Here is a 13,378-nt window from a genome sequence, read left to right on the forward strand (position 1 = left end):
ATTCACTTTTTAGAAACATATGAAATAATTGAAATCATCAATAGCTCTATTTTATAATGTTGTATTACTGACAGACCAATATAATGTATTTCAATATTGTAAATACTTTTTTAAAATAACAAATATGTTAGATTTTAAATTTATCCAAAGTAAATTAATTTAAAAATTTAAAAAATATCTTAAAATATAACTATTAAGTATAACTACTTTTTAATCAATAAATTGTAAACAGAGTTTCTTCTAAAATCTTCTCTAATTCTCTTTGCTGATATTTTTTGATTACTCCCAATATGACCTCTTTGGTAAGCATCAACTTCTAAAAGTTTTCTTCTTGGTATATGTTTTAAGGCTTCAACCCAATTATTATTCATTTTTAAGTCTGCCATAATCATAATCATCTGAAAAAAAAATAGTATATATTCATAATATAATAATATACACAATTTAAGTAATTAATTTATTATCAAAACAATTGTTTATTCATATTTCATCTGGTTTAGACTTAACATAAAAAAATTAATAATATTATTTCATAATAACCTATTATTATAAATATTATTTAAGTTATTTATAGATATACAAAGTTCAGTAAAAATAACTCTCTAGTTTGATAAAGTTGTAGTTTAGATTTCAGATGAAGATAAATTAATGATATTTACATTGATAAAAAGTTTTATCTATGCCATTGTTAATACGACTTGGTCAGGAATACATAGTGCATTTGTTTTGAGGAGTTCATTAACAATGGGGCTTCACTGGTAATATCAACTCAGCGTGTTTCAAGTGTCTACTGCGTTTATCAAATTTGAACTTATGGGGCTATCTTAAAAGTCAAGTGTACTAATATCAACACTAAACTTTAGAAACCCTTAAGTAGGTAATAATTAGAAGGTTGCAGCTACCTCACCCAAAATTACTGTAAGACCAAAGATATTTACCAAGAAAGATTCAATCAGTATATTGAAAACAAAAGGTTGCCACTTAAGTGATGTAAATTTTAAAATAAGTTAAGATGAAGCGGCATTATGTGTACAATTTATAAATAAAATATACTTTTTGATACCCGACTCAGTATGATATTTATAAGTTACACAAATCTGTGAGGTTTTTCTACCACATTCAGTATTATGAATGTTTGTAAAATTAAGTTAAGAAACTCTTCCAAATTCTTTTAGTAATTACATCTTAATTTAGGATAATAAGTTAAAAGTTAACATACTTGGTTAATAGTTAAATTTTTAGTTCCTTGTTTCCAATCTAGATACAAATCTAGTGGTAATTTGGCCATTCTTATTTTATCTCGTTTACCTTTAGCTAATGATAAAGGCTCAACTTTCATCTTATCAACCATTGCACCTTAAAATATAAAACATTTAATTTATATTATTTATTGGCTATAAAAATAATTTCATAGTTGTAAATCTTACCTATAATATATACATCATCATAATTATATTCTTTAAGTTCTTCGTTACAATGAGGAGTCAAATACACAAGCTTCTCTCTTGGATAAAGATCTAAATAACTTAGTTTTGTATAATTGAAGGGGAATGTTGGTTCATCAATAGTAGGTATTGTTTTAGATAAACCTCGGAATACTGTACTTTCTTTATTAACATTACAAAATATAATATTAAATGGATCCTTATGTGTACGATTGTAAGACCACATTAACAGTAGTTGTTTAGCACAATTTGTTTGTTCCTTCAGTGACATATGTCCATCATAACTACAATCAATTAATATGTCTTGTCCATATAACATAGCTTCACATAAACGGTAATTATAAAGAGAATTCATTTGTTTTTCATAAATTCTATGAAACATACTATTTCTCAATAATCCATACTCAATATGATCATTTTTTGGTTCATTCTCATATCGTTCTAAACGTTCAGCTCTCTTTTCTAATTTACGCACAATACGGTTTTCTTTTTTTTTTTCAATTAAAAAGTAATATTTTAATTGTTTCATTCGCGATGACCGGCTGCTTAATTGTAATAAGCTTTGCCATTGATCTGTTTTGAGATGGCTTGGTACTTGTTCACCACTTTCATATAATAAATCAATCTCTAGGATTAAACGTTTTAATTTTGACAATATTTCTTCATTACCTCCAGTAATTGAATCATAATCAATATTATCAAAGAGTTTTGATGTATTTGGTTCATAATTAAATGTATTCAAAGAACCTTCTGGTTTATTACAATAGTTCTGACTTGCATTAGTAACCGGTACACACAATTTTAATGAAAATGGGTATACTTCAACTAGACTTTTAGTACGAGGTCTTAACTTACTTAATATTCGAAGTCCACACCTGGACATTAACATTTTTAAATCTAATTTAATATTAGTCGATTGAAAATTATTGTCAATTATTGATTATATTCAAACATTTATAATTTTTTTTCTGAAATAAGTGTAAGAATTAAAAAAAAAAAAATTATATAAAAAAGTCACAAATTCAAATATTTCAAACTTCAAAACTATAACCTTAAAAATAAAAATATATGATTAACTATATATGTTATCACTTATCATTATTTATGATTCATTAATATTTAATACTCTGCTTTTTGCTAGACTTCTAATCAGTCTGATCTTTTGTTTAATGTTTAGTCATGAATCATTTTATTACTTATGATCAAGTGACAAGTATGTACTAGTGTACTACACTTAGATAATACAATACTAAAGTTTAGTAGATCTCTCTGATACTTGGAGGCATTTATCTTATCTATATATTCTACCTAACTGCTTGTGGTTTTGGCCATCAACTAAACATATAATTATAATAACCTTATTACTGATTTGGGGTGGAATTAGTGGAATGACGATTTATAATATCTTCTTTGCTTATCATATCTTGTGGCACAGGATAAATTAATATGGTTTTTAATTTTTTAAACTAGTGCATGGGTGAAAACGCGTTTTATCCAGTTACTTATCGTCACTTTTCATTAGGTTGTTATCGCTGATATACCTATACGATTTTTATAATTCTTTTATTGTTTAAGGTTCCAAGTTGGAATTTGATCATATTTTTTTATTTCTAAAATTATTTTATTATTGACAACTGTAGTGTTTTACTAAAACCTCAAATACAGAGCAGCTTAGAAATCTAAACTAACATCGTTTTCCGATTGCTTGAAACTTAAAATAATTAAAAAAAAAAAAATATTTAAATTATAATTTCAAAAAAAATACTTTAATTTTCTTAACTATGTTACTGAGCCTAGTAAATTAAATACATGAATTAAAATGTATACATTCATATAAAAATAATTATATTATGTTCTATGATTAAACGTGATTTGAAAAACATACTGAATAAATTAACTATTATACTTATATAGGTGCTGATTTATTTTATTATAGCATTGTCACAGAACGTAAAAACTCTAGTCCTACTACTCAGAGTTGTTATCAATAAAAAATCATATACTCAAAAGTGAGGTGCCTTTAAGTATTTGTCATAGAAATGCCACTGTGGTTGGGGAATTATACTCTCAAAAGGTTTTTGAATGTAGTGTTTATATTACCCTTAGGAAACATACTAAAAATACCAATATTGATATTATAATTTAAATAAAATAAAGAGTCAAGCCTTATGAGTTAGATCAGGGGTCGGCAACCCGCGGCCCGCACAAAGGTGGTTAATTTTTGTGTTTTACTTTTGTTTAATAACATTTTTCATATAATTCTTTTTCCTTTATAAATAAAATCTTATCTAACAGTTTCATAATAGCAATACAATTAAAAGTATTATATCATAATATGTAATTTTTTTTTTAATGTGGCCCTTGATGAACAATTGAAAAAAAAAATGGCCCATGTGGTTAAAATGGTTGCCGACCCCTGAGTTAGGTAATGGATCAATAAGGTTTTTCAATGTAAGTTGGAGACAAATATAATAATGGTATTATAATAAAAGCAATAATGGTGTGTTCTAATTAAAACCTAAATGGCTAAATACTCTATTGAAACTAGACAATAATTTTATATTTTTTTTGACTTTCATTTCCCATTACATAGAATTTATGACATTTCCTAAAAAGATCTAATATTATCTTAAAACTATGATTATTTTAATAATCATCATTTTATATTTAAAAATCCTTATTATTAATTTAAAAAATGATCAACTTAAGTCTTAAGTACTATAATACATTTCATTTTGAAAATAAAAACAACTAACAAGAAAGGTTTAGAAATATTTTATTAACACTTATGAAATTATAATTTACAGTAATAGAAAACTTAATGAAATTTAAAATATATAATTTAATGATACACTTCACAATGATAATGGTTTAAACTGTTGTAGTATTTTAATAAATAACTGATGATTAAAGACTGAAAATAAAATTACTTCTAAAACAAATTTAGTTCTGATTTGTACCTGAAAATAAAAATTGTTTAATTATTGAGGCATAAGTTACATACAATAATGTTATTTTTATTTCATAAAAATTAAGTTAAAATTCAAACAAATGTAGTATGTTAATATGTTAAATGTAAGAGTATATTTTAAAAATTTAGAATTTTTAATCATAAATTAATTACTGAATTAAAGAAGATTATAAAAATAAATAATAATTGAATACAAATTTGTTAATAATCAGCATATTATCCAGTATATTTATACAAAGAGATATAACTAAATATAAATAGTAGATGATATTCGATTGAAATGGGTTTTTAGGGTTATAGGAAGAGTTTATATTCTTTTGGAATATGCAATACAGATTATTATATTTTTTAATGGCAACACCAATTATTTATTTTTATAAATTTGGATAGATAATGTTAGTATTGCATTGTGCGTGTTTTTTAAAAACAAAACTGACAAAATTAAAGTTAAGTTAATATTTTAAAATAATTTAATTGTGTTGATGACACTATAATAATTGAGTAATCCTCAAATATTTACAGGACAAGTTAAAAAATAATTTAAAACCATAATAAATGTATAAAAAATATACATTATTTTGTTTATTTACTTATTCTCTTTGAAAAATTGTAACAATAATATTGAGAATAAGATTAATAGGTAAAAACATCTATAAGATTATTTGAAAATTTAAGTTTACTTTAACTGGTCATTTTTGTATTTATAAAATTTTTAATACAAAAATTGTTAAAAAATCTTTATAAACATTTTTAATAGTTTAATATAAACTTGGTATTATTCATTATTATTTGTTTTATTTTAATTTTGATCAAAAATATTGTTTTTTAAATAAAGCTATGTCCAGAAAGTAATTTATGTCTGGAGTAAGAATAAGTAAGATATATATTTAAAAAAAAATTTACTGGGACATTAACTACAAATATTAAGCTATTTTTCAACAAAGTTGCCACCATTATTTAAGCACTTATGATGGGGCACTAGTTTTTGTATTACTTCATCATAAGAATATGCAATCTGTGATTGCAACCATGTGTTAAATGCTTCTTTCATCTGTTTTTTATTAGAGTTTTGACATCAAGAAGTTATTTCATATGAAAAATAGATGAAAACCATTAGGAATCGGATTTGAAGAGAAAATTAAACTGTTCCCATATTAAATCCATAAAAAGTTGTTTAGTCCAATTTAATCATACTACTTTTATAGCACAGACCTAACAGCTAACCTGGTGATTTTAATTTTTTACTTATGAAATCATTTTTTCTTGGTGGCCAAAACTACAATCAAGATAAAGAGGTAAAAGAAACGTTTAACATATGGCTGCAATCACAAATGGAATCTTCCATCTTGTACATTGATTATCATAAAAAAGTAAAAAGTTATACCTATATAGTAGATAGTTATCCCAAATATTTCTTTTTAATCCTTTTCACCCCCTAAGAAGACGATTCAATTTAAAATCTTTTAACTAAAATTTATTAATGGTCTTGATGTGAACAAATTGTGTATATAAAATGTATTTTAAAAAATCCAAATGAAAAGAAAAATAATAGGGTTGGCATGTTTATGGTTAATTACATAATATAATTATATTCAATGTCCTCTACAGTGTAAGCAATAACTGAATAAGTTCTGATAAATAGTTCTCATTAATATCAAAACAATTAGTAATTAAAACATTTGAAAAAATATTAATTTATTAATTTATTTGTTAAAAAAATTACTAATTACTACATATAATTGTTTAATTGATTCAAGTATAGAAATCTCAATCATTACATAATAATAAAAAATAAAAAAACAAACTAGGCCATAATTTCTTTTTGTAATTTTAATAACAAGTTCAAGTTTCTTTAATTCTAAATAAGTTAGTGGGGTAAAATTACCCAATTAATTTTTAACTGTGATTTAATAATATTATTCTGGGTGGTGTAACAATGATACGAATCTAAAAAGTTTCAATATATGTCATTATGAAAAATGATAAATAATAAATTTTAAATTTGTTAAAAATAATATATATTTTTATTTTAAGCCAAAATGTACAATTTACATCAGATGACATAATAAGTATATAAGATAAGAGATAGATAACATGAGTAAACAAAAAATAAAAAAATTGAATAAAGAAACCACCTTAAGATGACAATTGAATGTTTATTTTGAAAGTTATGAAATTAGTATTTATTTAGACATATTTTATTTGTCTAAAAAGTATTAGAAATAATTAAATTTAAATGTAAAATCAATAAATATTAATGAAAAATGTATGATTATTCATAGATTAAATAACACTGATGCAGATTGTAATGACTATAAATGTACCTATGTTATTTTTTGGTCAAAAGTGTTATGTGAGAAGATAAGAAAAACAGACACCATATGCAAAATAAAGTGTATAATAGATATAAGATAATTTTATTTTGAAATACTAATATTAATTATTACACTTTGTCTCTTGTATTGGTCATTAAACATCATTAAGGCAAATTACAGTCTTTGCTAGTCCTCTATTCCACTACACCTGTAATTTGGTTAGGTGGAAGAGTTGAATAAGTTATACTGTTTGAGTTTCTAAGTGGAGGTTGATTGGAATAAGCATTTATAGGTTGCTACTATGCTCATACTTAGTACTTTCAACTACTACAAACCACATTAACTTTACATTATAAATACTAATGCAATAATTTATCATTCATAATCTTAATTTGTAGCGAGTATGAAATTAGTATCCAGTTATCTTTTGACATTATGTTTCTTTAACGAACCAAATCCAAATTAATATAATAAGCAATTAATTAATGCACTGGTATTACATATTTAATGATTTAAATGTTATCTTTGCATAAAACCCCAAAGATTAATGAATTTCAGAATTTAACTCAAACACGAATATGTATACCTAATCTAACCTCCATGGAAACTATATGTTTTGAACATTTAATTAAATGTAATTTTAAGAGTGCAATTAAAATTATAAAAAATATAATATAGAATTACAAACATATCATTAAAATATAGTATATTATGTGTCAGTTTACATACTACATACATTAGATAAAAAATATCCAAATTTAGTGTTCAATTTTATATCTAAAAATATACTTCATTAACCATATTATAAAAAATTCTAATTAACTTTTATTAATTATATTAATTGATGAAAGATGTATTATATGTACTAATACATTAATTTTCGTCTAAACATTTTAACTTTTGAAACAAAGTTAATTATTAATAACTTTAAACAATACTTACATAAAAATAACTCTAAGAATTTAGTGGAAAAACATCAAACATTTTGATTGAAGAAAATTAAAATTATCATTTATTCTAAACTCTGAAGTGATTTAGACTACTGAAAATTCTACATACCATTATTATGGTATTATACAAAATAGTATATTTTATTTGTATATGAAAAAAACCAAACACCAATGTTTTATACTCATCAGTTATAACTAAAAGCAAAATGTTTTTTATTTGAATATTTTCTATCATAAATACTTACCCTTTTCAATTTTATTGATGAAATCTTTATAATGTTCAACAAATTTAAAACTTATTATTTTATTTAATTGATTTTTTCAGTGACTAATTTCTCAAATGCCGCTTCAGTAGCTGCAAGAAAAAAAAATGTATTTATATATATCAACCTATTATAAATCTATAACAGTTTATAAAAAAATGTCAAATATAATGTTTACTAACTACATAAAAATACAATAAAGTAATAGTTATTATTTTATTAATTATAGATTTATAGTGAAAAATGGAGAAATTGTTCTTTTTAATAGTTTATTCTATCATTATGTTCATTAGATAAATAGAGGTAAAACAGTTTAAAAAATTTCTATTATACTCCATAAATGAAATTGGTAAGGTTAATAAGTAATCTAAATGATAATATATATACACACACTTAAATCTTGTATTAAATATGGTCATATATTTATAGATTTCTGGATGTTTTAATCATAAAATAATAAGAATAAACGAAAAATTAATATAATTCTGTTAAATTAATATGAATAATAATATTTAATAAAAAATAATTTGGAGATGTTATTCAACAATGTAAAAATAACAAACATTACACTACTTGAAAATTTAAAATTAATTTAAAGTTGAATTAGTCACTAAATAGAGTATATTTTCTAATAATAAAAAAAAAGTCATAAAATAATAACTAATTGTTTATGTTGATATGAACAATTTTTAAACATTTATAAATAAATAAAAACATATTTTTTTTACCTTTTTTAGTAAGATCATTTACGGTTTGATCAATATCTCCTTGATGTTTTAAGAAGTTTGGACGTATAAATTTATTATATACAACCACAGAACCATTATTACTGATTGGTATAAAACACCACACAAAGAAAATTGTCTAAAAACAAAATTATATAATTATAAAAATTTACTAATCAGATATTTTGTCAAATTACTAACTTGCTGAAGAAATAACTGATATATTGAATGAATATTATTATATTTTACATTAAATTAAATTATACTAAATTGAAATGAGTTTTATACTTCCAAAACAATATGAATTATTTTAAAATTTTAATTTCTTAGTATATTTATTTATAATTTAAAAATTGTCATAAACTTACTTTTATTAAAGAATAAAATGGTATCCAACTAAGTAAAATCGAAGCTGGGAGTTCAATAAGAGTAATGAATGAAAATACCACCCAGTATGTTAACCATTTTGTGTCATCATCTTTGCCACTAGATTCAACTGCTTTAATAGATGCGTATGCTGGGTATAAGAAGCCGATCAAATTACTTAACAATACGGTACCATATCCAATTATTAAGTAGAATACAAGAAACACTGCTAAACCTAGAAATATATTTTATTTTAACAATTTAAACAAGACATTAATTACAAAGAATAAAATATTTCTACTATTGTAATTTACATTATTTAAATAATCAACATTCAACAAGAATATTATGTTTTATTTTAGAACTTAAAATTATCTAAAATCAAAATCAAATGAATCATAATAAATAATAATACATTTCATAAATAGAAAAATAATTATGCAATTAAAAATTTATTAGTTTACAATTTTAAATTGCAATATTGCAAAATATTTACTTTATTTAATTAATATTATATTATTTATAAAAACGTAAGTAATTAATAATTATTAATTTTTTATCGTTTCATTAAATAAAACAAATTTTAAAATTTTATTAAAAAAAAAACTTAAGTTAATATAAATTTACTTTAACGTTACATGCATTTTATGTCAAAACTAAATTCTATAAAATATGTAATATATTTATGAAACATTAAGATTTCATGAAATAAATTTTAAATAATGAGATTATTTTAAGTACCTATGATAAATGTATCAATAAATTAATTAATGATATAATCTTTACCTAATAAAATATTAATATAAATATAGAAAACTCGATATTAATTTTAAATTTAAGTAATACTTTATACATAAATCAACAGTAATTACTTTAATATGATAAATGATAACTGATATTTATTTAGTCATAAATTTAATGATATAAGCATTATGTTTATATTCAAAACTATCTAACTAGACTTTGGCCGTGAAAAAAAATGAAAAATACAGTACAGAGATGTATCTCAGTTCACACTTCACAGGAATATATTAACCATGATTGGCATTCTGTTTGTTGTACATTTATTACCGTGTGGATTATTTTGAAACGTGATTTAAATTATTTTTCAAAATTTCTTAATATCTTAAAGAATAATTAAATAAAAAGTAACTTCCTCTATTTTTTTTTTTACATTAACTCTTAAAAAAAAACATAATTATTTATTTTAAATTTTTTACCAATAAATAAATTCAGTCTACTGACTCCTGTTTGTGCTTCAGCCCAACTGAAAAATTTACACCAAGGCTTAGACTCATCGTATAATGAATCTTTAATGGCTGATTTAGCTGTTTCAAGTTGAATTGCCATTTTAAAATGTTGATACTAAAAAACTGTAAAATGAAAAATAATAGAAAATTAATCACAATATTTAGTACCTATGATGGTTTGAATTACCAAATAATACTATAATATATATTATTATTAATATTAAAACAATGTTAAAAAATAATATTTATAAAATAAAGTTTATATTTATTTAAATTAATGGACCTATTTATTTTTATTTATTAAGCCTAGATTATGTATAATTAACAACTTGATAAATAGGTAGTAAGTTCATATAACTATAACTTTTCTACTAAAAAATAAGGATTGAGATCTTAAATATTTAAACCTAACATAATATTATATAAAGTAAGTAAAATTATTAAATGTATTTATTTTAATACCTAAAAATACTAGGCTGTTTTTCAAGTACCTATTCAACGTAATCTAATTATGTTTTGATCTTAACATAATAAAATAAAGTATAGTATATTACATTACCTATAAAGTATTAATATTAAACGAAATCACTGAACCAAAGAAAATTTTGTGAAAATAAAAAAGTATGTCAAATCTTAAAAAAATTATAATTACAGTTTAAACCCCGGCGGCTAGTCTGGTATAGTTGAAAAACCCGGACGGCGACGGGCGAACACGAAACACTAAGATCTATGTTTGTAGCACCGTCTTGAATCTCGAAATAAAACAGTGGACAGTTGGACACTATTCAGTATTCAGTATTCACTATAGAAATATATATATATCTATAATTACCAATTTGCAATCACTATAATAAAGTTGTGTTATAACTTATATATCTATCCAGCATAGACGTCTAGCGATAATGATGGTAGATAGACTGGTATATAATATATAATACCGTAACCACTTTTAATAACCTTGAAAAAACGAGCGAGTTGCAACACTTGCAACGTACGCAGGTAAAAGCGTGTTAACATTGCTAACATTCGTATTCCGTAAACCAAGTGGCAAGTATATCAAAAGCGCGGGCCGTGACTGCCAAGATCATGGAAAATTTAGATAAAAAAATAATAAATACAATTTTTTTTTTTGTCTCCTCTATGTACAAAATATATAACATATATTGCTATACATAATTTTATGTGTTACGTATACGACGTACGTACTTTTCCGATGATTTTTGTTAAAAATGTGCTTAAAATATTATTTTTTTTCGTATTTTTTTGATGTACCTTGCATGTTACTGCATAGGTACTTTTTCAACGTTGTTGGCCCAGTTAATCTTAAAATGCTTGCCGCAAATCGTGTATGATTAACAATTATATTCACAAATCGCAAACTATTGGTTGCAACTTTGATTATTTTGGTCTTTCCGCTGTGCTATGTTTTAAACTCACAAAGGCTTTAAAGCTAGTTAAATGTTTTGTCTATTTAAACTATTAATACTACTAAAAAAAAATTGTGACTATATTTTTAGTTATCTATCTATTAAATATTAATGGTGATATGTGATGATGTCTGATGAGTGATGACTAATAACAGATAAATAAAAAACAACAGTCAAAAACACATCACTGAAAAACCAATAAATTTATGGTTTGGAATCTAAAGTGGTGTAAGGACTGCACTCAGCATGTTTAGCGAATCGACTATATTTTATTTATAAATACATATATATTATATTATATATAATACTTTGGTACCTATATGTTAATGGAAAATGTAGGAATCAGCGGCTATCTAATGGAATAACAATATTCATACTAAAAGCTCTTAACTACTTGAACTTGTTACTATGATCGATTATATATATATTATATTCAGAGAATTGTATATTTGTGTATATTATACGTATTTTATTCATTTAAAAAATAAAATTTATATTCAACTCAGTTTGGAACAGCCTGAAAAGTAAATAAATGCAACTGAACTTACTGAACATAGTTTCTTATCATTTATATAGTATCAAAATTACTTTTTTGTGATAGTACAATATCCACTATCCGATTATATAGTTAAATAAAATTAATAGTTAAAATTACAGGAATTTATTTAAAATTTAGTATTTACTATTAAAGATTTGAATATATTCAAGGGATTTGAATTTATGGATGCATAGTGTATTCAGACAATTAAGAGAGATGGAAAGGATTCCCGAACAAATGGGTTATTTGATCATGACAATGGATGGGGCTGTGATTTCCGTGAGTAAAAATACAAGAACTATGTTTAGAAAAATAATTTAAAATTAATAATGATCTACTAGTAAGTATTTATGGCAAATTTATGGATTATTTCAGTCTGGTGGTGATTTAGAAAATAATGAAAAAATTGCAGACATCATATCAAAAACAATTAGCACAAGTAAAAGCTTATACGTGCCTGATGAACAATTCCAGAACATGTCAAGTATGTTGAATTACAAATTGAACTAATTTAACATTTTGTATTTTGATAATTTTATTTATTTATAGTTTTATATCAACACTATCATTATTCTGTATGTGTGTCAAATAAGAAAATCCATGTTTCCAAAATTAGACATGATCCCAATACTTTAGAAAATGATGAAGTCAAAGTGATTACCGAAGGTTCTTGATTAGCTAAACTAATTAACTTTTATATTCTTGAGTGTAAGATAAAGATGTTAAGGTTATATAATTGTACTATAATTTGATTTAAAATGTTTTAAATTAATATTTATAGATTGGTTAATAATTTTAATGCTATTGTTCACATCATTATTATATCAGATTAGGTTAACCATTAATGATACACTTTATCCATAAATTGTCTTGAAAATATCTTCATTAAACTAACCAAAAATAAAACAAAGTTTTGTTTATTACCTTATATCTGTCATCTGATAGCAACTTAATTAATACAAGTTTTAAATGAATTCAAAAAGTTAATACAAAATATATTTAATATTGAATTAATTTTAAAAGATAATAATTAATTAACTTTTACAAATACATATGAATAAATATTATTGAAAAATTATTAATTTTTTATTCATGTACAAAATATATAATAGTTATCAGTGCTTTATA

General features: G+C 23.0%; 3 protein-coding genes across 5 annotated transcripts; 1 reads left to right on the plus strand and 2 right to left on the minus strand.

The window, feature by feature from the left end:
* Positions 1-159: 159 nt before the first annotated feature.
* Positions 160-2,398, minus strand: LOC112604045 (mitochondrial ribonuclease P protein 1 homolog). Its single transcript, XM_025352911.1, has 3 exons — positions 1,428-2,398; positions 1,220-1,356; positions 160-398 (listed from the first exon to the last, which is right to left on the minus strand). The coding sequence occupies exons 1-3, from the start codon at positions 2,332-2,334 to the stop codon at positions 204-206; spliced, it is 1,239 nt and encodes a 412-aa protein (XP_025208696.1). The 5' UTR covers positions 2,335-2,398; the 3' UTR covers positions 160-203.
* Positions 2,399-7,988: 5,590 nt separating this feature from the next.
* Positions 7,989-11,270, minus strand: LOC112597714 (receptor expression-enhancing protein 5-like). Of its 3 annotated transcripts, none has more exons than XM_025343903.1 (5): positions 11,118-11,270; positions 10,256-10,408; positions 9,038-9,270; positions 8,673-8,808; positions 7,989-8,036 (listed from the first exon to the last, which is right to left on the minus strand). In XM_025343903.1, the coding sequence occupies exons 2-5, from the start codon at positions 10,383-10,385 to the stop codon at positions 7,990-7,992; spliced, it is 546 nt and encodes a 181-aa protein (XP_025199688.1). In that variant the 5' UTR covers positions 10,386-10,408; positions 11,118-11,270; the 3' UTR covers position 7,989. The 3 variants fall into 3 exon arrangements, with proteins under 3 accessions (XP_025199688.1, XP_025199672.1, XP_025199680.1); XM_025343887.1 differs by having other exon boundaries at positions 10,938-11,268; XM_025343895.1 differs by lacking the exon at positions 11,118-11,270 and adding an exon at positions 10,845-10,890.
* A 1,040-nt stretch (positions 11,271-12,310) lies between these two features.
* On the plus strand, positions 12,311-13,141 carry LOC112597113 (ragulator complex protein LAMTOR4). Its single transcript, XM_025343042.1, has 3 exons — positions 12,311-12,529; positions 12,626-12,734; positions 12,800-13,141. The coding sequence occupies exons 1-3, from the start codon at positions 12,437-12,439 to the stop codon at positions 12,922-12,924; spliced, it is 327 nt and encodes a 108-aa protein (XP_025198827.1). The 5' UTR covers positions 12,311-12,436; the 3' UTR covers positions 12,925-13,141.
* The last annotated feature ends 237 nt before the right edge of the window (positions 13,142-13,378 follow it).

The sequence above is a fragment of the Melanaphis sacchari genome, unplaced genomic scaffold (genome assembly GCF_002803265.2).
Source record: "Melanaphis sacchari strain LSU unplaced genomic scaffold, SCAv2.0 Contig0_pilon_pilon, whole genome shotgun sequence".
Lineage (NCBI taxonomy): Eukaryota > Metazoa > Arthropoda > Insecta > Hemiptera > Aphididae > Melanaphis > Melanaphis sacchari.